This window comes from Mesoplodon densirostris, chromosome 11 (assembly GCF_025265405.1).
Source record: "Mesoplodon densirostris isolate mMesDen1 chromosome 11, mMesDen1 primary haplotype, whole genome shotgun sequence".
Taxonomy (NCBI): Eukaryota; Metazoa; Chordata; class Mammalia; order Artiodactyla; family Ziphiidae; genus Mesoplodon; species Mesoplodon densirostris.
Window position 1 is genome coordinate 99507533 of NC_082671.1, and position 26456 is coordinate 99533988.

Sequence of the window (26456 nt, forward strand, 5' to 3'; positions counted from 1 at the left end):
AGGTATTGCATCTCCAAGTGACAATTTTTATTTATTACTGTAGATCATACCTCACTCCTGTTAGAGATGAAGAGTCTGAATCCCAAAGAAAAGCAAGATCTAGACAAGCAAGACAGTCTAGAAGATCAACACAGGTATATTTAATGTGTATAATATATAAAAGTTCAAAATAAATTATCTTTCCCTTTTTCACATTTCTGTGAAAATATTGATGTCACTATATTAAAGAATTCTATGCGTATTTGGAAGGTATGGGAAATAGGTCTTTTATATTAGGTATATCAAAAAGCTGATATACAATTATGAGAAAAATGTCACTCAAGCTAGTTATCATCTTCTTACGCCATCGCCATTCTCTCTCCTGTATCTCTCGTGTCTTCCCTTTCCTACAATTGAGGGGCTCCAAAGTCCAGATTCAACTGTTTATTTATTTAATTTATTTATTTTCTTTATTTTTTTCGGCTACCTCGGGTCTTAGTTGCAACACGCAGGATCTTTGTTGAGGCATATGGGGTCTTTTCGGTGAGGCATGTGGGCTCTTCGTTGCAGCGTGTGGGCTTCTCTCTAGTTGTGGTGTGTGGATTTTCTCTCTCTAGTTATGGCGCGTGAGCTCCAGGGCATGTGGGCTCTGTAGTTGTGGCGCGCAGGCTCCAGAGTGCATGGGCTCAATAGTTTGTGGCACGTGGGCTCTCTTGTTGAGGCACGTGAGCTCAGTAGTTGTGGCATGCAGGTTTAGTTGCCCCGCGGCATGTGGGATCTTATTTCCCCGACCAGGGATCAGACCCACATGCCCAGCATTGGAAGAGAGATTCTTGACCACTGGACCACCAGAGAAGTCCCCAGAGTCAAGTGTTTAATCCTTGCCATTACTTAACATATTTTTTCTGTCTTCGTGTCTTAACTTCTTGAAATCCAACCTATTCTTTTCAAGACTTAACCTTCAAAAATTACTTCTTTACTGAAATCTTCTCTGTGTGCATATACATATATAGAAACATAAATACATATAAATTTAATATATAAATAATGCATATATTGGTTTTTCATTCTTTCTCTGAACTTCTTGGGAATATTTATATTCATATGTGCTATTCTTTTAATTTCTTGAATACAGAGACAATTTCTTGCACATATTTTATTTCTTTCCCAGTACCTATTATTGTGCTTGCACATGATGATTCTTCATAGAATGAATGTGACTAGAAATTCTGTTTCAATTTGCAAACCAATTCCAAACATGCATCTTTGACTTTTAATACATTCATATTTAATATATCTACTTATAAAATATTCCTTTGAAATGAGCCTTAGTGCCTCTCATAATTAAACTTATCTTTTTTTGCGTGCAGGGGGTGACATTGACTGATCTTCAGGAAGCTGAGAAAACGATAGGAAGGAGTCGTTCTACCCGAACCAGAGAACAAGAAAATGAAGAAAAAGAAAAAGAGGAAAAAGAAAAACAGGATAAAGAGAAGCAAGAAGAAAAGAAGGAGTCAGAGACATCTAGAGAAGATGAATATAAACAAAAGTACTCCAGAACATATGATGAGGTAATAGTGTACCAACAACACCGCTAGGTCAGGCGGCACGGATAGTTCTCGTGATTCTCAAAATGCAAGAGATTTATATACTAACAAACCATATACAAAATATTCATAAGGATTTTAACTGGAAATCTAAATTATTTTGACATGATTAGAACATTACTTTTCCTTCGAAATAATTTAAGTGTCTTATGTGTTTTTATCTATGTTTAATATTTCAAATGGGTGTTAATTTTAATGTTTCATAGACTTATCAACGCTACAGACCAGTATCAACTTCAAGTTCAACCACTCCATCCTCTTCACTTTCTACCATGAGTAGTTCACTCTATGCTTCAAGTCAACTAAACAGGCCAAATAGTCTTGTAGGTATAACTTCTGCTTACTCCAGAGGATTAACAAAGGAAAATGAAAGAGGTAAGAAGACCAAATTTTGAAAACACTTTGTTTCCTTCAGATTAATTCTTTGAGTTGGTTTTCCCTAACTAATAGTTTAACAGAAGAGAAACAACATCCTAAACTAGGACTCATTCTCCCTAACCAGAAAGAGCATGATGGTTGAGAATGAGAAAAGTAGAAAATAAAGACAGAAAATAATATGGTCTGGCATTGATATGTTTATCTTTATTGCCTTCAAAAATCTTTATGTCCATCAACATAGAAAAGTTAGTATTGAAAAACTGGTGGGGTGATTATTTCTAGGAGCATTTTATTAACATTTCAAGTCATTTCTTGCATATTATGTAGATATCTTTTAATTGTTTTCTGTGAAATTGTTTTAAATAAAAATCATTTAACATATGTAATGTCCTTGCCAAAAAAACTTATTTTTATGCTTATTTCTTGAGAAATAGATTTTTTTCAGCTATATATTGGCATGTTGATGCTATTAACATTTCCTATTATTTCATATAAACTTCCTATGTAAACACTAATTAACTCCTCCTTTAAATAAGAGATGGCTACTAAATAAAATTATTCCTAATTGTAGGTATTTTATATTTTAAAAGCAAAATCTCGGGCTTCCATGGTGGTGCAGTGGTTAAGAATCTGCCTGCCAATGCAGGGAACACGGGTTCGGGCTCTGGTCTGGGAAGATCCCACATGCCGGCGAGCAACAAAGCTTGTGCGCCACAACTACTGAACCTGTGCTCTAGAGCCCGTGATCCACAGCTACTGAAGCCCATGCACTTAGAGCCTGTGCTCTGCAACAAGAGAAGCCACCACAATGAGAAACCCGCACACTGCGATGAAGAGTAGCCCCTGCTTGCTGCAACTAGAGAAAAGCCCACGTGCAGCAACAAAGACCCAACGCAGCCAAAAATAAAATAAATTAATTAAAAAAATTTTTTTTAAAGCAAAGTCTTCATTGTAGTCACGATAATATCAGTAATCATGTAGGAATAAACTTCAGAAAATTAATTTTTTTTCAACTTCCAGCTGGCTTTTCTTTTGTTGATCACTGAGATATTTCAGTTCTTTAAACCACTAAGTGTGAGGCTCATCTAATGTTTGTAAAAATTTTGAGCCAACATTTAAAATTAGGGGTATCTGCATAAAAGTTCAGATTTCTGTCTTCTATTGAAAAGTTGGAAGATATGGCAACTCTAGCTCTGAATTCTCACAGGTCAACAATTGATTAGAGCCAAGTAGTAGCAGCCCCACCCCACCCCTTTGGAGTAGTGCCCTCCTGGCCCATTTTACCTCTATGTAACCTGCCTGGATGGCCACTCTCTGTGTTGGAGTTTGCGACCTTTGCTGTAAACTAATTCTAAAAGCAACTTTAAAACCCCTCTTAATACTATAATTCTGGGGTTTCTTTTGCTTCTTTTTCTGCACAGCAAGGAGACAATGATACAAGGAGCCTTTTAAAAATCATTTTTAACGTTACTTTGTCCCATATATGTCTTTTTTTTTTTTTTTTTTTTTTACAATCTACTTTTTTTTTTGGCTGCGTTGGGTCTTCATTGCTGCCCAAGGGCTCTCTCCAGTTGCAGCAGTGAGCAGGGGCCACTCCTTGTTGCGGTGTGTGGGCCTCTCATTGCGGCGGCTTCTCCCGTTGTGGAGCATGGGCCCTAGATGCACAGGCTTCAGTAGTTGTGGCTCGTGGGCTCCAGAGCGCAGGCTCAGTAGTTGTGGTACACAGGCTTAGCCGCTCCATGGCATGTGGGATCCTCCTGGACCAGGCATCGAACCTGTGTCCCCAGCATTGACAGGCAGACCCCCAACCACTGCACCACTAGGGAAGCCCTGTCTACTTTTTACAGCATATTCAGAGGCCCTAATATTCTTCTAGTGTGTAAGTCTGAAGCTATTTTAACTATCCGAGGAAGGGAACAAATTTGAAGACTAACGTTTGTTTACATTGATTTGTTTTTAATAAAAGATAATTCTTTCCCCAGCAACAAAAAAAAAAGGTTTGCTCTTAGATACTAATAGAAAATTCAGTGACTACTGTATTCGTTCTACTGCTGAAGGAGGACTGGGAATGGTAGAAGCAGAAACTGATAAATTTGTATGATGCCCACTAGCTGTTCCATCATTATGCACTGTTTGGGTATAATAACTATGTTGAAGTGTTAATGTTAGGTATAATAACTATCTTTCTGTCAGACGTTAATAACTGGGACCCCATTCTCTTCGTAGGATTCAATTATTTTCTGTTCAGCAAATAGTAAGTGTGTCTTTTTAGCAAAATTTTTGTTTTAGGCACTAGAAAAATGAAGTAATTAAAACTAGTTCTTATCTTGATTCTCAAAAACGTATCTAATGAGAGATACAGATACATGTTTAAGCTAAGTGTTATAGGAGCACTGGGAGGGGCAAAAATTATTTCTGATTGGAGAATTTTAGAAGGCTTCACAAAGGAGGTTGACTTAGAATTATTTTCACATGTACACTGCAAAATACTATCAAGATACATGGCTGCCATATGAATAATTTTAATCCTTAACAGAGGGAGAAAAGAGAGAAGAAGAAAAAGAGGGAGAAGATAAATCACAACCTAAATCAATCAGAGAACGACGGCGACCAAGAGAGAAAAGAAGATCTACAGGAGTTTCATTCTGGACACAAGATGTGAGAAGCTTTTAAAATATAACTACTTGATAGTATGCTTAATCTTTCCAAGATTGTACACTAATGATTTCTTATATGCCTCAGATTATATATTCTTTAGATCATCACTGTGTGTTTGAGCTGACTTATTTAAATCAGAAGAGTTCTTCTTTATAAGAATAAACAACTACTTAGATTTCTGGTATTAAAAGCAAGAATACTGTCCCAATATTGGAATAAAAATAATAATGGCTGCAGCTCAGTGTACAGATGTTGATTATTGTATAATGGCTAAACTGCTCATTGATCTTAGCAGTTCTTTTTTTTTTTTTTTTTTCTTTCCCCGCGGTACACGGGCCTCTCACTGCTGTGGCCTCTCCCGGGCCCAGCTGCTCCGTGGCACGTGGGATCCTCCCGGACCGGGGCACGAACCCGCGCCCCCCGCATCAGCAGGCAGACCCTCAACCACTGCACCACCTGGGAAGCCCCTATCTTAGCAGTTCTTGAAAGAAAGATGCTTTACATTTAATCCTATTTTCATGAATATGATTATGATATACATAACAACTATTTCCATCTCAAGTGATGCTGGATAGATGCAGTGCTTTACTTATCAAATTATAACAGTCCTATAAATTAAAAATTTTTTTTTCTTGATCCCTGATTATATGCCTGACATTGATATTCATATGCAAGAGAAAGAAGAGCTATGGGGTAACCTGGTTAAAGTGAAATTTATACTGTTTCAATACAACATATACCTACAGGAAGGCAAAAATAATTTGGTTTTGGGAGGATTGTTTTTTTAGCCAGTTGATTTTTTTTTTCATTAAAAAAATTTTTTAATACAGAAAAGTTCAAACATAAAAAAGTATATGGCCCCACCCCAGGTTTTATTGTTTAAGCTAAATCCCCACCACTTTCCCAACTCCCATATTATTTTGAAGAAAATCTTAGTAATATCATTTTATATGTAAAAACTTCAGTCTGTGTTTTTAAGAAATAAGGACACCTTTTTAAAAAATATTAAAATTTTATTTTAAAAAAATAATAAAAGTAACCACAATAATCACAATACCATGATCACGTTTATTTTTAAATAAATTGACAATAAATCCTTGATATTGAATATCCAGTCAGTTTTAATGTCCTGTTGACTCATATTGCCATAAATGGTTTGTTGTAATTTTATTTTATTTTTTAAATAGTTATTTTATTTTATTTTGATTTTTTTGGTTTTTTTTTAAATCTACAATTCCTGAATCTTTCTGGGCATATGGCTAGAATTTATTTGCTTTGTTGCGAGACCCTCCTCAGTAGGCATTTAGTATTAGATTTCTCAGTTTTTCCATAGACTGTTTTATTTTTGGCTGCTTTGGGTTGCTGTGCGTGGGCTTTCTCTAACTGTGGTGAGCGGGGGCTACTCTTTGTTGCGGTGCTCAGCCTTCTCATTGCAGTGGCTTCTCTTGTTATGGAGCACAGGCTCTAGGCACACGGGCTTCAGTAGTTGCAGGGTGTGGACTCAGTAGTTGTGGCTCATGGGCTCTAGAGTGCAGGGTCAGTAGTTGTGGTGCACGGGCTTAGTTGCTCCATGGCATGTGGGATCTTCCCAGACCAGGGCTCGAACCTGTGTCCCCTGCATTGGCAGGCAGATTCTCACTGCACCACCAGGGAAGTCCTAAATATTTATTTATTTATTTATTTATTTTGGCATTGCCAGGTCTATTAGTTGCGGCGTGTGAACTCTCAGTTGCAGCATGCGTGTGGGATCTAGTTCCCCGACCAGGGATCAAACTCGGGCCCCCTGCATTGGGAGCAGAGTCTTACCCACTGGACCACCAGGGAGGTCCCTGTTCTAATTTTATACTTTGCTGAGTTGAGTAGGAACCAAATAAGGACCATACATTATGATTAGTTATTTCTTTAAAGTCTCTTGTAATCAGTTATGTCCTCCATCTCTTTTCTTCTTACAGTTATCTTTGAATGAACTGGGTTATATCCCTGAACTGTAGTTTAACACAGTCATGGAGCTTTTTATGTTTCCTATAAATTGGTAGTTTGAGGCAGAGAAATGATCAGATTTTGGTTCAGTATTCTCTTGGCAGGGTGTTTTGTCCTCTGTCAGGAAGTACATGATGTCTGGTTGATTCTCACTGATTGCCCAGTAACATTTTAATAAGAGTAACATAAAACCTCACAGTCTTAGCACCTTAACATAGTAACTCTTCCTACTTAAAAATTATCTTTTTAATACCTTATATGTATTGGGGGTTTGACAGGCAAAGGTTTATTATACAGTATTTATGTTTCCCCAATTGTATGTACACCAGCTCTCCCTTCAGAAATCCACTTTCTGGAGTCATACACTTAACCAGCATTATAAGAATTCTTCCTGAGATCCATATGGGCAATACTCATCTCTTTAGTTTGAGCTTGCATTGAATTGTGTTGTAATCAACCATCAGCACAAGTCTCCTTCCCTTTTCATGGCCTCATGATTGGACCTATATCAGAAAATATACAAAAAGAACCAAGGGCTCTGTCAAAGATAAGGTAGTGTTTTTACTCTGTTATATTATTAGGTTTCCTTTTTTTTTTTTTTCTTAGTTACTACTTTTCAGGACGTCTGAGCCTCCCCACTTCTTTTTTTCATTTTAAATAAATTTATTTATTTATTTATTTATGGCTGCATTGGGTCTTTGTTACTGTGCTCGGGCTTTCTCTAGTTGCGGCAAGTGGGGGCTACTCTTCGTTGCGGTGCACGGGCTTCTCATTGCGGTGGCTTCTCTTGTTGTAGAGCACAGGCTCTAGGCATGCAGGCTCAGTAGTTGTGGCTCACAGGCTCTATAGAGCGCAGGCTCAGTAGTTGTGGCACATGGGCTTAGTTGCTTCGCGGCATGTGGGATCTTCCTGGACCAGGGATCAAACCCGTGTCCCATGCATTGGCAGGCGGATTCTTAACCACTGTGCCACCAGGGAAGTCCCCTCCCCACTTTTTAAATTTCCAGTTCCTATGTTCTTCCATGAAACAGTAACGCATAAAGACAATTAGTTCATGTTGCGGAATTAATACATTTATATTAATAAGTAATACTGGCAGTAGCAGCATTGATTTCTCCTGTTCACTCAGTAACTTCACATATCATTTTTGCTAGGTACCACATGATAGTTTGTACAAAGATCCTCTATAATCCTTAGGGCAATTCTATAAGGTTTTTATCCCCACTTGTGGAGGAGATAACTGTGGCTCAAAAATTTTTTTAATAAATTTACACTAAGTCACACAGCTGAAAATAGCTGTACCAGTGTGAAATAGGATGATTTAGTTTTAAAGCCTGTGGCATTTTTATAGTGAGCCTGAGCCAGATATGTTTGATTGCAGATTTCCCTTTTCTTTCAATCCTTTATGGTTTGTTGAGATGTTCAGGCCTTCTAGTGGAATATTCCTATTGTCTGGGAGTCTAGGTTTTTAGCCTACTGAGACCTTAGTTTTCTATTCGGTGTGCTGTAAATTCCCAAAAAATTTCTAGATAGCTGAACTACCTAAATATAATAGGACCGTTGTATAAATCTTGCCAAGCTTATAGAATAGAGCTTTTCTTACTTAATGAGTTTCCTATTTTTGCTGCCTCATTATAGTTGAGCAGCTACATAGTATCTATATTGACTATTAAAGTACATGCAGTAACATTACAATATAAAATTGAGTATCATCTTTTTCATGCTAAGCCTCCAGCTTCCTCATCCCCAGTATGTGTTTCCTAAATCAGAATGTTAGGTACATGGTCTTTCTTCACCGTATACGCTAACCTACTTATATTGTACCATGCAGACAAGATAGGCTTCCTCTAAATAAGGCAAAAAAAGTCACACTTAAAAAACAATTTTCCTTTTGATCCATTTCCTGTTAGGTTTTTCTCAAGGGTCATTTTAAATTACAAAAATCCTAATGTATTTAAATATTAATCGTTTGAAATTTATCTTTACTTTTTTAAAATCTATTTTAGAGTGATGAAAATGAACAAGAACAACAATCAGATACAGAAGAGGGATCCAATAAGAAAGAAACTCAGGTAAATAACATTATTTTTTGTATTTAGAAGTATTCGTATTTTTTAAGGGTTACTTTTTACTTGTGTTTATATTTATTCATGTCAGACAGTTACTGCACACTGTACCTGCCTGCTGGGGATAGACCATCAGTGGTTTTCTGGAATCAGGCGTGGAGGGACTGGAAAGGGGCACAAAGAGTATTTTAGAGACATTGGGAATGTTCTAGATCTTGATTGTAGAGGTATTTTTTTGGATATACACAATTGTCAAAACTCATCAAACTGTGTACTCTAAGTGGATGTAGTTTATTGTATGTAAATTAACCTTCAAAGTTGAAAAGAAATATGTAAATTAACCTTCAAAGTTGAAAAGAAAAAACAAAGAAGAGAATACAGGTTTCCACTGCTATCCAAAAGTAGAGTGTTCCATAATCTTCAGTAAGCCACATAAAGTGAAGAGGGAATTACCTTAGGACACATCTTGCTACCGGTTGCAAGAGATAAATAGAGATAAATTGTGGTGCTCAAAGACACAGTCCAAAGCTGTGACAGCTTAAACTGAGTGTAGTTCCCAGGGAAGGAGCTTGGCGGTGCCTCTTTTGCTGCTGAGGGTGTGCCGCCTCTATAATGGCTCGCTGTAAAACATGTTGAGTACTGTGCACTTTTTGCCTTTTTTCGTAAAAGCAAAGTGGCGTAAACGAACTTTTGAAAAGCAGGGGCTACCTGTAATAACCTTTGACCAAAGAAAAGTATCTAAAGAATATCCAGAAGTAGTGCATACCTTACCAGATCCAGATTTTAGTTTTGTAAATGGCAAAGCTGTATTCTGGAGAAGATAATAGGTCATTTTAACTTGCTTTACATTTGTTTAGAAATGTAGTGTCTCTAAAAGATTTTACATTCCTTATCACAGCTGATCTTCCCCAATAATCTTCAGGAAAAGTCCCCCCACCTTGCCCCCTCAGTATTGATGAAGAAACTAAGGCAAGTTTGAATGACAAGTTTGCATAGCTAGCAGATGATGAAAGTTTCTTCCCACTAGTTTTTTTGCCCCTCTGTTCCCTATTGTTTGGCTGTGCACAAAGCTGACATACTTAGAAGAGCTGTATTCACATAAGGGTAGATCTATACAACATAAGTTAGTCTTAATGTTTTAAACTCAGCACTGTCTAGCCTGAAATGGTATTCTGATCATATTTTCTTCATTTTGACTTGGCGTTCCTACATAAAGCTGTTAAAATTACTTTCAGTTGCAGGGATCTGCAACAATGTGAAGTGCCCAGAAGTTGGTTCCCTGTGCTAGGTGACTCTGGACATTACTCTTAGGGCCTATTTTGACCCAAAAGTTACTTTTATTTTACCTTTAGATAGCCAGACAGATTGAGGAATTAATTACTAACAAGGGTAAATTATTTGCAGGGCAAAAGTTTTGTCATTTTTAAACCCTTTGCCTATCAGTTGTCAGCACTCACCCATTTCACCTATGTCTCTTCTTTATTATATTCTGTAAACTTGTCCATCATCTTCCTTGCCCACTATGAACTCCCATCTTTCAAGGAAAAACAATGGACAGGTAAACAAAAGCAAAGGAATTAGTAAACCATCTCCAGCTGACCCTTCTCACTGCCATATCACCCAGATCCCCCATCCCAGCAGGCTGGGATAGGAGGGGAAAGATTTTCTGGCTTAGAAAGTTGTGATTTTGAAGCATATTGATATATGTTATATTTAAGTTTTACTGTTAAAATTATACATGAGATACATTAAGGTTGAGTAGAATATTGTTTCTATGAAGAAAATTTTTCTTAGTTCCAAACAATTTAAATAGTTTTTGTTCATTTTAAATAGAGGATTGTTTTGATCTTACTTTGTGCTAGCATTTTTTTCAGTTACAAGTAACGCAAAACCCAGCTTAAACTGGATTAAACAAAGAGAATTTATTATAATTCAGTTATATTACACAACCCTCTATGTCAGACAAGGCCTACTACTACTGATAATATTGCAGCTGTTTTGCTGCTAATGTGGGCTACATACTATCTCATCTAAACTTAATGACTGCTGTACCATGAGGAAAAGGAAGAGTGGAGGTTAAGACACTAACCCATAGTGTCTTTACAATAGACTAGAAAAGTGCTTCCACTAAGTAAGTGTTGCTCTCTTATGAAAATTTGTAGCATCAGCCCTTTTTTTTTCTGTGAAAAAGTATGAGCAACACAATTCTTCGGTGCATTTTATCATTACCTCAGAAGTGTGTCTGATAACAAAACTTGTATCCAGTTTATAGAATCCCAGTTCACCAAATTGAAAAATGGCTTTGTAGCATATACTTTTTTGCTTCAAAGTAAATTGTAAGTTGCCAAAAAGTTGTTAAATATTTTGAATTACCTGTGAAGCTACCTTTAGGATATAAATTAAAATTAAGATGAAATTTGAATTACTTTATCATAATATGGTTCATTATTTCCAAAAATGGGGCTTCTGTTGCTTGGGTTATTATAATTTGGTTTCATTAAACTATTGGATGATAAAACTTTTACCATGAAAAGAACATTAGTAATAAATCAAAAATTTAAGTGAGACAGACACCAAGGCAAGAAACTAGAAAGAAAAGATTAGCAGATTTGATTATTTAAACATGTAAATCTAGAAAATGGCAAAAAAGACTCCCGTATTAAAATTGAGACACATTTGCTCAGTTAAAAGTAAATAAGCTGGGGCTTCCCGGATGGCGCAGTGGTTGAGAGTCCGCCTGCCAATGCAGGGGATACAGGTTCGATCCCTGGTCCAGGAAGATCCCACAGGCCGTGGAGCAACTAAGCCCATGCACCACAACTACTGAGCCTGTGCCCTAGAGCCCGCGAGCCACAACTGCTGAAGCCCGTGCGCCGAGAGCCCGTGCTCCACAACAAGAGAAGCCACCTCAGTGAGAAGCCCGCACACCGCAGTGAAGAGTAGCCCCCACTTGCTGCAACTAGAGAAAGCCTGTGCACAGCAATGAAAACCCAGTGCAGCCATAAATAAATAAATAAATTTTAAAAAAGTAAATAAGCTTAGCCCTCTTTTGTAACATTTAGAAGATTAATATTTGTACTATTTAAAAGACAGTAAAATAGAGGCAGAATCCATGAAATTTATAAATGTTACAAAAGAAGAAATATAAATGGCCAACAAGCTTAAACTACATTAACTCTGATTAATAACCAAAGATATAACAATTAATACAAAAGTGAAATTGGCAAAGGTTAATAATGCTTAGGTTTGGCATGATTAGTATTGAAATAGGCATTTTCATATAAGATTTTGGGATTATAATTAATATGTTTTCTTGGGAAATCAGTTTAGCAGTACAAATCTGAAGGCTTGAGAAAAAGTTCATGCCTTTTAGCTTAGCAATTCCACTTTGAGAAATTTATTCCCAATGAAATGACTTAAGTTTGGAAAGACAAGTCTAAAGTGTTAACAGCAGCATGGCTCTTGAAGCAAAATATTGAAAACATCCTAATTGTCTATTAGTTGGGAATATATCAAAATGTATTTGCATGGATAGATATTTTATGTGTTCACAAAGATGTATACAGAAAAGATTAACAGTGGTTATCTAGGGTGTTTGAGAGATGGGGAATTATAGAGGAACTTTTTATACTGTGGTATTTTATATGAGTTTATGGTACTGTAATTAGAAAAACTTAAAGGGCTTTTTTACTTTGGAAAAATTATTTTGAAACACAGGGAACCACAAGGACATTATGCTAAGTGAAATAAGCAGTTCACAAGAAACACATACTGTATGATTCTACTTAAATGAGGTACCTAGAGTATTCAAACTCATGGGTAACAGAAAGTAGAATTGTGGTTGCCAGGAGCTAGGGGTAGGAGAATATGAGGTTTTGTTTAATAAGTATAAAATCACAGTTTTGCAAGATGAAAAAAATTCTAGAGAGCTGTTGCACAACAGTGTGAATATCGTCAGTGCTACTGAACTATACTCTTAAAAGTGGCTTACATGGTATATTTTGTTTTATGTGCTTTCTACTACAATTTTTAAAATATAAAACATAACCAATACTAGCACCATGCTTTTTAAAGGCAAAGAAATAGAATTTGAGTGATTTCTCTGACTACTTGGAGTTTTTATTTATTCTTAAATTTTAAATCAGTGAACCAGAGTGCAGACTGTGAGGTGAGATGTGATGTTTTCATTTGATATGTATACATTTTATTTCATGTGTGGCTAGTTTCCTGAATTTGGATAAATAATATCTTTTGTTTGTTTCTGCTCTTTTTTTAAATTGAGATATAATTGACATATAACATTATATTAGTTGCACATGTATAAAGTTGTTAATATTTGTGTATTGTGAAATGATTAGCACAATAAGTCTAGTTAACATCATCACCACACATAAGTACAAATTTTTTTTCTTGTGATAAGAACTTTCAAAATCTACTCTTTTAGCAGCTTATGAGTTTGAATATCATGAAAATTGAAATTTAACTTCAAAATTGTTCATTATTATAAAACTAAAAAATAAATCAATGAAGTAAAGCATTACATCAAAAAAAATAGGAAGCAGGTAAGAAATTGGTTTTGCAAAGGAAACTTAAATAGACTTAGGAAGACATTTTTAGTCTGAATGAGACTTCAGACAGTCCCAAAGGAACCCAGTAATTTCACAGTGCATTCAAGGGTAAGTATAAATATCTAAATTCAGAAATTTAACAAACCACTTCTGAATAGTTACTTTATAGAAAATTATAGATTAAGTGAGTGTTTCAATAGAAAGAGAAAGAGCTAAAGATGACCACCCCCAGAAAATTCTTTGACTTCAATAAGACTATTTTATCCTATTAATCATTTCACCATTTAGATAAGAAGAGTTTTGGAACTTCAGTGTAGCATACCACTTGCTTAAGAAAATTAATTATAGTTTCCTGTCCCCTAATTGCTAAACTTTGAAGGAACGTATAGCCGGATTTCCAGAAAATAAGTTTTAAGCAAAATATATATATACTGTCATACATAAAATGCTTTAGGCATTCATTTGTTTGTCTCTGATGGCCTCAAAAACAGAAAAATGGGAAAGATAATTGCTTTGAGATGTCCCATAATAATCTTGCATTTCTTAATATAAATGTTACTTTTTCCTGCTAAGCGGGTTGTAAGTAATGGATATGTCTTAGTCTCTCTTTTTTTCCCTTCTAATTAAAAAAATAATGTATGGTGCCATTTTGTAGAAATTCACAAAATATGACTATAAATTGGCAAATGTAATCGTATAGTATTAGACAAGTAGAAATATACAGTGACTGTTCTAGAATTTCTTTGTAAGAACAACCACATTAAAGTGTATATAATAAATAGGTGTTAGTTTAATAGTGTGAAAACAGTATTGGTGTTAAATTTTCTTGATTAATCAATAAGTTACTTTAATGAAAGCATAAAAATTTAGTTATGCTTATGTTTTTCTCTCTTTATAGACGGATTCCATTTCTAGGTATGTTTTACTTTTTTTTTTTCTTTTACTGACCTTTTTCTCATTTTTATCCTTTCTAAAAATATGTTGCTAGAAATTTATAAATGTTTTAAGTTGGTAGAATTATTTTAATAATAAAAAATCTATAGATATTTAGATGACCTGATAAGTGTTAATAGCTTTCTTCATCAATGGCTTTACTTCTAGTTAGATAGTTACAGTAAGTCACTAAGAAAGATTTTTTCTCAGATCTTTGCAACAGTGATAACTTTTCTTAGTTTTCCTAACCATCCTAAGTTTTACTTCAACACTGACCATCTCATTATTCACATCAGAGACTGATGAAACCCACCAGAAATTTATTTCACTAGGTATTCAGAATCTTCTCTCTTATCCCTGCTTCAGATAAAAGAAAACCAATGAAGATACTTTTTAAGTGTCTTCTAGCTCAAATTGTTCATCTTTTCAGAGAACCACCACAATATCCTTGAATCTAATTTTTGTTCCTCTTGCCCATAATTGTTAACCAAAGCTTTATAAAACTAAGAACAAATTTTTATATACTGATGATTCTGTTGAATTGAAGTGTAGAGGCAGTAGCATTTATCAGAAAAAGTAATGCAAATTCAGAACTAGATAATAAGAGGATCCTCATTTTCAAATGAGATATGTTCTTCTTGTTTAGGACAAACTGTTCTGTTGTCCCTCAGTATCCCTGAGGGATTGGTTCCAGGATCCGCCCTCCCCCGCCCCGGCTTCCGCAGCGGATACCAAAATTCACAGATGCTCAAGTCCCTTATATAAAATGGCATAGTACTATCTGTCACTTCAGATAGACTCTAGTTAGTTCATCATCTAAAATGTTACTAATTTTAAAATACAATTGTATGCCACTTAAAAAAAGGAAAAGTGCTACCAGTTAAACTATAATACCCATCACTTGTAAGCCTTGTTCTGATTTTAGAGATGTTAAAATGTGGGGGGAAAAATATACAGTTTAAAATTGTTGAAATAATTTATCATGATGTAAAACCAGTTTTGACTTTCAAATATAGAGATTTTGAACTCCCCTTCTCAAGGGAAATTAGTGTTAAAAATAACTTCCCATTTATTTATTATATATCATGAAAGTTAATTAGATAACCAATGAAGGAGAATATTACCTACCATTTTGGAATATCTAGTTAAATATACTAGGATGCATGTTAATGTAAGTTGTGAAAGCCTATAATAAAGATTTTGACTCAAACTCATCTTTTGAAGATATGAAATCAGTTCTACATCAGCTAGTGATCGGTATGATTCCTTGCTGGGTCGCTCTGGATCATACAGTTATTCAGAAGAAAGAAAACCTTACAGTAGCAGGCTAGAAAAGGATGATTCAACTGACTTTAAAAAGGTACTGGGTTATTTATTTATATTTAATTAAAAATAATCTTTTTGTTGAGATTTTTATGTTTGGATATTACTCCTGGAAACTCATAATTAAATCAGTTTATTGAAATAACTTACTTAAATTTTCAGTTTTGGGCAATTAATGGTAAGTAGAATATAAAAAGCTATTTGTTTAGAGGAAAACATAGGCAGAACACTCTATGACATAAATCACAGCAAGATGCTTTTTGACCCACCTCCTAGAGAAATGGAAATAAAAACAAAAATAAACAAATGGGACCTAATGAAACTTCAAAGCTTTTGTACAGCAAAGGAAACCATAAACAAGACCAAAAGACAACCCTCAGAATGGGAGAAAATATTTGCAAATGAAGCAACTGACAAAGGATTAATCTCCAAAATTTACAAGCAGCTCATGCAGCTCAATAACAAAAAAACAAACAACCCAATCCAAAAATGGGCAGAAGACCTAAATAGACATTTCTCCAAAGAAGATATACAGATTGCCAACAAGCACATGAAAGGATGCTCAACATCATTAATCATTAGAGAAATGCAAATCAAAACTACCGTGAGATATCATCTCACACCAGTCAGAATGGCCATCATCAAAAACTCTAGAAAGAATAAATGCTGGAGAGGGTGTGGAGAAAAGAGAACCCTCTTGCACTGCTGGTGGGAATGTGAATTGGTACAGCCACTATGGAGAACGGTATGGAGGTTCCTTAAAAAACTACAAATAGAGCTACCATATGACCCAGCAATCCCACTACTGGGCATATATCCTGAGAAAACCATAATTCAAAAAGAGTCATGTACCATTATGTTCATTGCAGCTCTATTTACAATAGCCAGGAGATGGAAGCAACCTAAGTGTCCATCAACAGATGAATGGATAAAGAAGATGTGGCACATATATACAATGGAATATTACTCAGCCATAAAAAGAAACGAAATTGGGGCTTCCCTGGTGGCGCAGTGGTTGAGAGTCTGCCTGCCGATGCAGGGGACACGGGTTCGTGCCCCGGTCCGGGAAGATCCCACATGCCGCGGAGCGGCTGGGCCCGTGAGCCATTGCCATTGAGCCTGTGCCTCCGGAGCCTGTGCTCCGCAACGGGAGAGGCCACAACAGTGAAAGGCCCACATACCGCAAAAAAAAAAAGAAACGAAATTGAGTTATTTGTAGTGAGGTGGATGGACCTAGAGTCTGTCATACAGAGTGAAGTAAGTCAGAAAGAGAAAAACAAATACCGTATGCTAACACATATATATGGAATCTAAGAAAGAAAAAAAAAGGTCATGAAGAACCTAGGGGTAAGACGGGAATAAAGACACAGACCTACTAGAGAATGGACTTGAAGATATGGGGAGGGGGAAGGGTAAGCTGTGACAAAGTGAGAGAGTGGCATGGACATATATACACTACCAAATATAAAATAGCTAGCTAGTGGGAAGCAGCTGCATAGCACAGGGAGATCAGCTCAGTGCTTTGTGACCACCTAGAGGGGTGGGATAGGGAGGGTGGGAGGGAGGGAGATGCAAGAGAGAAGAGATATGGGAACATATGTATAACTGATTCACTTTGTTATGAAGCAGAAACTAACACATCAGATGTAAAACAAACAAACAAACAAAAAAACTATTTGTTTATTTGAAGGAAAAGGGAAAGTACCCAGGACTTCCTGCACATTTAAGTCTCTCAGGCCAGTACTGTAATACTGTGGTTGAGCTGAAAGGGGGCACTGAGTAGATTTGGGGTAGGGGTGTGCATGTGAAATCTTTTATTTGTTAATAGGAAGTAGCCAAACAAAGAATATAGCTTTTCCCAGGAGTATAGTATTTCCTAGGTAACCAAAAAACTTGTGAGATAGTTCAAGTGCTGTTAAGGGTTAAGGACGGAACTAATTAAGAAATGAGCCCTGGCAACAAAATAATCTAGAATTCTGAAGATCATGATTCTTCATATTGTAAGCTTTGAATAAACCTAATGAAGTTTGTTGTGGAGGAAAAGGTTGTGTGGTATTTGTACATGTCCCCAGGTATTTGGCGGCTATTTGAATCATCCACTTTCTTACAAGCCAAATCAACAAGAAAAGGAAGGTAGGGGGTCAGTTTATGTTAGGAATAAGATTCATTCATTCAGTAAAGAACTGAACACTGAATTGTGCTTAAATTAGTAGTGAAGTTCTGCTCATGGGCAGTGGAGATGGAGATCCTGTCCCTGCTCTTATGAGCATCTTCCAGACAGACCTTATCATACAATGATACAAATCAATGGATAATTTTTAAATTGAAACCATTATCCTGAAATAAAGAAACAGTTTTATAAAAGTGTCTAACAAAAGAAAGTGACAGGACCTAAGGATAGATTTCCTAAGGAAGTAACACTTCAGCCAAGAACAGAAGGACGATTAGGAGTTAACTGGCAAACATGGGAGAAACAAGTGTTCCAGATGGAGAGAAGGGTAAGCACACAAGCCAGCCTGGTGGTGGGAGGTACACGATGTACTGAAGCAATTAAATGTTCAGTATGGCTAGTAGGGCAAAGGGGATGGCGGCGTGAGTTTGCACCTACAGATGTGTAGGCTGGGACCAAACCATCAGTGCCTTACAGGCTGTTATAAGGATTTCCTTATACTGAGAACATTGGGAAGCCATCCAAGGGTTTTTAATGTATCGAGGTTAATGGATTGGTTGGCCTATGAAAATTATTAGATTGTCATTTTGAGAATTTAACTCTTGCTGCTTTGTATAAAACAGATTAAAGAGAGGTCAGGAGAACAATTCTAATAATAGAAATGTCTAGGTAAGAGATGACTATAGACATCTATGGTTGTAGTAGTAGAGATGAGGAAAAAAGAAGTAGTAGATTCAAGGGCTATGAAAGTGTTCAAGAAATATTTCACTTTCCTTTTACCTTTAGTAAAAATAATACAAGTATAATGATAAATGCAACTGATACTCCCATCTCAGTATCAGGAATTAAAGAGTGAATGATAGGCAGAAAAGCTCACAGACCCCAAATAAAAATCATAATGCTCCTGAACTCCAGCTGAGGTCACTGTGCAGCTGTGTGGTCCCTCTTTATCAGATAACTGAATTTTTAAAATCAAACTGAAAAGTCAGGATTTTCAGTGAAGTAATAAATTTTAAATACCAGAACTAGTTTTTAAAGAGTTTATGTGGGACAAATACACCTGAATAACCAAAAATTTCTGCCTTGAGACCACAAAGCATTAAAATATTTTTTAATACTTTCTTTAATAGTTCATATGTTACATTAATCTTTCTGTTTTAATAATATAATCAATGGGAAATCTTCTTAAAATAGTAAAAAAGCAGAAAAGTAATTTGTTCTTCTCCCCTAATTTATATAGCTTTATGAACAAATTCTAGCTGAAAATGAAAAGCTGAAAGCACAGCTACATGATACAAATATGGAACTGACAGATCTTAAATTACAATTGGAAAAGGCCACCCAGGTTTGTACCTTTTTCTCTTTGTTACTCTAAAGGTAATGGTTGTGATTTATTCTATCTAAAAATTGCATTGAAATGTTCTCTTGTGTTCTAGATATAAGTTTGGTTATTGATAATAGCTTATTTATTAGTAGGACAGAATCAAGATAATACAGTTTACCGATAATTTATTTTCTTCTAAAGTAAATTTAAAATATGGACATATATAGCCTTACTGTAGAAAGTCAAAGTATTTTTAAGCCTTTTAATACCTATGTTGTGGTACGTGAAGGATTTTAAATGCTTATTTCCAGCTTATTTCCAGCATACCAAATGTAGCAAGGCAAAGCACCTATACAGAATCTTCTTAAAGCCATAAAATTTTGTATAATAATCTTTATTCATTATGAATGTTTCCTGTTTAATCCAAAAAAACCTGATTTGACATAATAATTCTGGAAGAAGATAATTTTAGTCATAACTCCTTTTACCTTCCTTCTGTGCAACAACCTAGCAGAGATCATTTTAGACAAGAAAACTAGGATAGCCAAGCAGAACTCACAGCCTTGTACATATGATCTAGGATGTGTATGATCTAAGAATTGTCTCCCAAGCTCTTTTTTCATAAAACACTAGCTCTGAGAGATAGTTCTGGCACATTCCCTCTTCCTTCTCTTGCCTCTCTTCAAAACAAAAAAAAAAAAGAAGAGGAAAGAGCTTTGTGATCCAAGAAACTGAGAAATACTATATATTCTATATCTTGGAGATTTTACAGGGTTTATTTATATGTTAAAGGCTCTAACGAGTCCTGTAATTTTTAAGGAAACAAACTTGTTTAATTTTAACATAAGACTTTCTAGCATAAACATATTTCTGCACTAAACTTTTAGAATCCAGTTTGAAAACACTGATCTAAAATGGCATCCTCAGTTCTATAAATGAGACTGCATACTTTCTGTGACCATTCTTTTATACTCATCTTTCTCATAATTTTTAAAATTACTTCTCTATGTTGAACTTACACTTATTACCAGGTCCTTTTTTGTTGTTAACCACTATTACGTTGTGAAGCAATTGTTTATGTACAGTGGAGACTGTGCTAAATTTGCAGGCATCACGCTAACCTTGTGAGGTTATGAAGACTCAGATTCCATCAGGTAATGAGGGTTTACTATGAAGATACACAGTGAAGTACAGCAGAACAAGAACACGTTTCATAGTGAGGTGTCATAAAAACTTGGGCTGTCACACAAGTTTAAACTTGCCGTCTTACACTTAGGCTTCATGGTAAACTGGAACGTCATCATTCTTCAGGTTGCATTAGTAGCTTAGTGAGCCACTGCAAAATATCATAACTAGTTCCCTGAAAATAGTTTCAGCTCTAGAGATTTGGTCATAATATTTTCTAAATAAAAATGTCCACTGCTCCCTACTGTAGTATTCTGTCATATGGTGATTCAGCTAATCTGTGTTTCCACTGCTTACTGCCATCTTTATGTTTCTCTGCTTTTCTGCCTACTCTCTTGTCATCTAATTCTTCGTATATGTTTCTCATTCAAACTCTAGAAGAGAGGGGAACTGATAGAATTAGCCAGTTATCATCAACGTGAAGCAGTCCTGTTAGTGCCCATAGACCTATTAGTGACCATTTCATAGGACACTGGACAACTCTTGCAAGCTTCCTTTGGGTCAGGTACCAATTTCTGATCCCATTGCCTGTGGCCAGAGAAATAAAGTCACCACATTAAAGAGTATGACAGCTTCTGTCTTAGCAGGCATTCTAAGTATCATGCCCAGTATACTGAATTAATAATAGGAGGGGTAATTAGAGTATGAGATAATGAGTAAATATTCAAAGTTAGTATCTTACACTATGTAAATGTCATTTCAAAAATTTAGGGATATATGTAAAGGTAAAACTGATAGGACATTAAACTTTTTGTTCAATTTTAGAGTTACTTATCCTGAGCATTTAAGTCTACTATGAATCTTTCCACCTGATGTTTGGTTTTTTTTTAACATTTCTTTTATAACTGTTCATGAATATACATAGTAGTGGCAGTTTTGATAGTCACGTGGGATTTTTCCAAGGGAACCATCATCCTGTTAGGAATTAATCTTGGGAATTCCCTGGTGGTCCAGTGGTTAGGCCTCCATGCTTTCACTGCCGTGGGCCCGGATTCAATCCCTGGTTGGGGAACTAAGATGGTGCAAAAGCCGCAGCGCAGCCAAAAGAATTAAAGCTGAAGTTTAGGTCTGTGTGATAGTATTTAGCCAAGGACTCTAGAATCCTTGAATCCTGCCTTAAACCAGCCACCCTACTCCCTGTACAGTCTTCAAGGGAGGGAAATAGGTTAATTTACCAGAAACCAGTTGATGAATAATTATTTTGTCAAATGTCAATTCACCAGGTTTACCAATTGTTATTTTAACAGCTTTAACTAGAATATTTACCAAAAATATTAACTAAAGTTGGGCTTCCTTGGTGGCGCAGTGGTTAAGAATCCACCTGCCAATGCAGGGGACACGGGTTTGAGCCCTGGTCTGGGAAGGTCCCACATGCTGCAGCACAACTAAGCCCGTGAGCCACAACTACTGAGCCCGCATGCCCACCTAGAGCCCGTGCTCCGCAACAAGAGAAGCCACCGCGATGAGAAGCCCGCGCAACCCAACAAAGAGTAGCCCTCGCTCACCTCAACTAGAGAAAGCCCGCGAGCAGCACTGAAGACCCAACGCAGCCAAAATAAAAACAGTAAATAAAATTAATTAATTAAAAATAAAATAAAAACATCAAAAGTATATCAGGATTAGCTGAAAGTCTCATCTTTTTAAATATTTATTTATTTATTTTTGGCTGTGTTGGGTCTTCGTTGCTGCTCACAGGCTTTCTCTAGTTGCAGTGAGCGGGGGCTACTCTTCATTGCGGCGCGCGGGCTTCTCATCGCGGTGGCTTCTCTTGTTGCAGAGCGCGGGCTCTAGGTTGTGGGCTTCAGTAGCTGTGGCGTGCGGTCTCAGTAGTTGTGGCACATAGGCTTAGTTGCTCCGCAGCATGTGGGATCTTCCCAGATCAGGGCTCAAACCTGTATCCCCTGCCTTGCAGGTGGATTCTTAACCACTGTGCCACCAGGGAAATCCCTGAAAGTCTCATCTTATTTGAAATTCTGAATTTGATTTCTAACAGTAAGCAATGGGAATACATTAACTTCTATTTTTCCAGAAAGAGTAAGCACAAAAAATAAAATCATTTAAAACAACAGATTAGGAATTCCCTGGCAGTCCAGTGGTTAGGGCTCTGTGCTTTCATTGCTGAGGCCATGGGTTCAATTCCTGGTTGGGGAACTAAGATCCTGCAACCTGTGCAGTGTGGGCAAAAAAAAAAATTAAATTAAACAAGTTAGATGGCCATGATTTAGATCTTTATTTATATACTATAATGTTAAAAGAGAAATTGTGCAAAAAGGGGTCAAAAAGTATCTTGGTTTACAAGCCCTGATGATACAAAAATATGAATGTTGAAAGGGTTGACAGAAGAGAAAACTATATAAAGAAATGTTTGGTTTGTTTTGTTTTGTTAATTTATTTTATTTATTTATTTATTTTTGGCTGAGTTGAGTCTTCGTTGCTGCACATGGGCTTTCTCTACTTGCGGAGGCTACTCTTCGTTGTGGTGCACGGGTTTCTCATTGCGGTGGCTTCTCTTGTTGCAGAGCATGGGCTCTAGGTGCACGGGCTTCAGTAGTTGTGGCGCACAGGCTTAGTTCCTCTGCGGCATGTGGGATCTTCCCAGACCAGGGATCAAACCAATGTCCCCTGCATTGGCAGGTGGATTCTTAACCTCTGCGCCACCAGGGAAGTCCCCTAAAGAAATGGTTTTTATTTTATTTTATTTTATTTATTTATATATTTACTTACTTACTTATTTATGGCTGCTTTGGGTCTTTGTTCCTGCGTGCCGGCTTTCTCTAGTTGTGGCAAGCGGGGGCTACTCTTCATTGCAGTGCGCGGGCTTCTCATTACGGTGGCTTCTCTTGTTGTGGAGCACGGGCTCTAGGCATGAGCGCTTCAGTAGTTGTGGCATGTGGGCTCAGTAGTTGTGGCGCTCAGGCTTAGTTGCTGCACGGCATGTGGTACCTTCCCGGACCAGGGCTTGAACCCGTGTCCCCTGCCTTGGCAGGCAGATTCTTAACCACTGCGCCACCAGGGAAGTCCCAAGAAATGTTTTTTAAATCACCAAAGTAAACAGTGAAGTTGTGCTTAATCAGTGATGAACCATATATATGTATGTAAAGAGAGTTTTTTTAAGTATATTTTGTGGTTAATGATCATAGCAGAGCATTCTTATTAAGTAGTCAAAAACCATGTTTGGTAAATTTTTTAAATTGGTTATTCAGCAGATTGGCTTCTGGGGAATGAGCCCTTTGATGAATTCATTTTCAGCAAATAGACCAGGAATTCCCAAGGGAGATGTATAAACAGAGGTCAAAGTAAATGAGAACTAAGCACTTGTTTTTTAACTGGTCCTGTGCTCAATACCCATATGCACAGCTCTCTGGTATTGAGTGCAGCATGTGGCTTAAAACCCCAAGGGTCCTTTTCATCCCCCAGATCTCAGTATTTATCAACTTTAGTTGATTGCATAGTACAAGAAGCAGAAAAAAATGAGACCTGAGCTTACCAGAAGAAAAGCTATATGGCTAGGATTTCTCATAAGTGACAGTGGATATGAACCCTCTTACCAGTTTTGGAACATGGATGATTGGGGAAAAAAACTCTAGAGAAGAAGGAGTGAGCAAGACTAAGGTAGCTGTGAGAGAGGACCAAAAGGCCAGTTTACTGGTCTGACTGCGTGGATACGGTCACACAACCTGGTCCAAAGTACATTTCAGTCAAGGTCGTGGAATCTGAGCACTAAGGTTAGCCACTCTTCCTGGTGTAGGAAAAGAGAGCTTGAACATCGGAGGGAAAACTGGGATATTTTTGGCTTTGTTCCATAGTACTCACCCATCCTTACTCTCAGCTCAACTGTAAAGACCCGAGGAGAAACGATAAACGATGAGAACTATGGAGACCATTGTATTCCTAAGCATTCCTCTAACTCTTTATTATTTCAGTAGAAATCCTGTTTTCTCTCTTCTATGCTTACACCTGGGTATTACTCCTGAATAGTGTGATTTCTTTGAATACCAGTAGAGGAGAGTTACTATGGTCCTCTCCCTTTCCCCATCTTTATTGCAGTTACATCTCTTTTATATTTCTTACTTCCTTGCAGAGACAAGAAAGATTTGCTGATAGGTCACTATTGGAAATGGAAAAAAGGGTAAGTATCCATCTTACTGAATAAGTAATCAATTTCCCCCTTTGTTTTTTATATAAGCAATGGTAGGTTGTTTTGGCTTTCTTTAGTTTTGTTTTTATGGATGGTAGTTTTCATTAGTTTAAATTAATATTCAGTAATTTGATTATGAATGTTTTCTAGCTTATCTTCTTTATAGAGTCTTATGGGGTGAAATTACCTTCTTAATTTTAATTTACCATGTTATTCTTTTAATGTACAAAAAAACATGTTGCCTTAATTCTTAAATGTACACATTGTGATAGTGAATCTGATATTTTTTAAATGCCATTTATCTCTCCTTGATTTTCTGTGGTGATATACTTAAAACACTTTAATCATATATACATTTAGTTTAATTCTTTACAAAATTAAAATACTTCCATTCTTAAAGTTTTTAAAGATCTGGGGACCTAATTTTCAGATTCTTTTTAAAGTTAATTTAACAGTATTTTATTTAATTTTGAGTTTAAATATTTAACTTAAGTAGGCTCTTCTAAAACAAACAAAAAAAAGATTACAAGAAAATCCTTTTACCATTTTATGTCTTTCTACAATTTTTTATCTGGCCATGATATATTCACTTGTATTTTTCTCCTTTTATTATTATTATTGCCCAGGAATTTGGCAGTGGGCATAAGAAAAACTCCACAAGTTAGTCTGAGCAGTTGAAGATCTATAAATGATCAGAAGTTTATGGAAAAATTAACTCAAAGAGTACCTGTAGTACAGCTGAGCAGTGGCTAGATTTTCAAGGTTTCAGCCAGAGAAGCAATTACATACTGTGGAGCTCTGATCTCTAGATCAAAGAATAAATAGTCAAGAGCACTTGATATGAGAATATTTTCTTCCATTCCATTTTAAAAATTTACGTTGTTGGGCTTCCCTGGTGGCGCAGTGGTTGAGAGTCCGCCTGCCGATGCAGGGGACACGGGTTCGTGCCCCAGTCCGGAAGGATCCCACATACCGCGGAGTGGCTAGGCCCGTGAGCCATGGCCACTGAGCCTGTGCGTCCGGAACCTGTGCTCCACAACGGGAGAGGCCACAACAGTGAGAGGCCCGCGTACCAGAAAAAAAAAAAAAAAATTTTACATTGTTGACCCCAAAAAAGGAGAGAAATGATAAAAATACCGAATATATAAACATAATAGTTAACGTCTATGTCATTTACTAAATTGTAATGTATAATAACTATGATTTCATGAGGTTTTAAAAATCATCGTTCTGGGCCATTTAAACTATTGATCTAACTTATAATTGCTAAAAATTTGGAATCACTTATTTTATTAAATTTAATGTTGATTATTATATCACAATATAACTTACTGAATTTTATATCCAAGATATGCGAAACAGTAATGTTTTCAGTTCTCTTTTATCCATACTAATAGTTGAGATGAAAGACATAGATAACCATATACTTAATCAAAATATTATTTATTTTTGAGATAGTCACATTTTTAAGAATATTTTATTTTTGTGAAAGTAATGTATTTATTACAAAAATTTTAACAAAAGATGAAAATAAAATCTCCCTATCATGTAGAGATAAGTGACGGTTTAATGTCTATCTTTTTTTTTCCATCTAGGCTTATACACCTACAATATATACATGTTCACATTCTGACATTCTCACCTGACCTCCTCTTTCTGCCTGTCAAATGCAGATAAATTATGAAGTAGCTAATCTACTTTCAGTTTAACAGACATTGGTAATCATAGTATTAATAATAACTGCTAACTTTTATTTAGCACTCTTTTACATACCAGGCAGGCACTGAGTTAAGCACTTTACATGCATTTTTTTCTCTTAACTATATTTTTAAATGATAATAAGTTTATTTGTTAAATATAAGAAATTTCCTGCAACTTTACAGTTGTCAATTTGGCAGTGAGGCAGTTCAGTATAGTGTTCTTGTCTTGCTTTGCCACTACATAGTTAAAATCTTGAAGGCACATAATAAAATTGAGAATGATGGGGTTGTTACCTGTCAGTTGGAGGAAATAATGCTGTTGCTGATATTTCACAAAGTTATGAGGATCAAATATGATATTATATGTCCTAGTATTTTGAGAAGTGCAGTGGTTTTTATGAACGTGTCATGGATGTATGGTTAAATAGGAGAAAGGTCTGTTTATCA

General features: G+C 36.3%; 1 protein-coding gene across 3 annotated transcripts in view; it reads left to right on the forward strand.

Annotated features, from left to right (window-relative positions):
* PPP1R12A (protein phosphatase 1 regulatory subunit 12A) overlaps positions 1-26456 on the forward strand; it is a 152814-nt gene that overhangs the window by 120353 nt on the left and 6005 nt on the right. For all 3 annotated transcript variants that reach the window (XM_060114023.1, XM_060114024.1, XM_060114025.1), the window contains 9 exons: positions 44-134; positions 1350-1550; positions 1793-1961; positions 4501-4622; positions 8609-8674; positions 14135-14151; positions 15394-15529; positions 18903-19007; positions 24253-24300. In XM_060114023.1, the coding sequence (XP_059970006.1) occupies positions 44-134; positions 1350-1550; positions 1793-1961; positions 4501-4622; positions 8609-8674; positions 14135-14151; positions 15394-15529; positions 18903-19007; positions 24253-24300 (955 nt within the window). The remainder of the gene's footprint in view (positions 1-43; positions 135-1349; positions 1551-1792; positions 1962-4500; positions 4623-8608; positions 8675-14134; positions 14152-15393; positions 15530-18902; positions 19008-24252; positions 24301-26456) is intronic.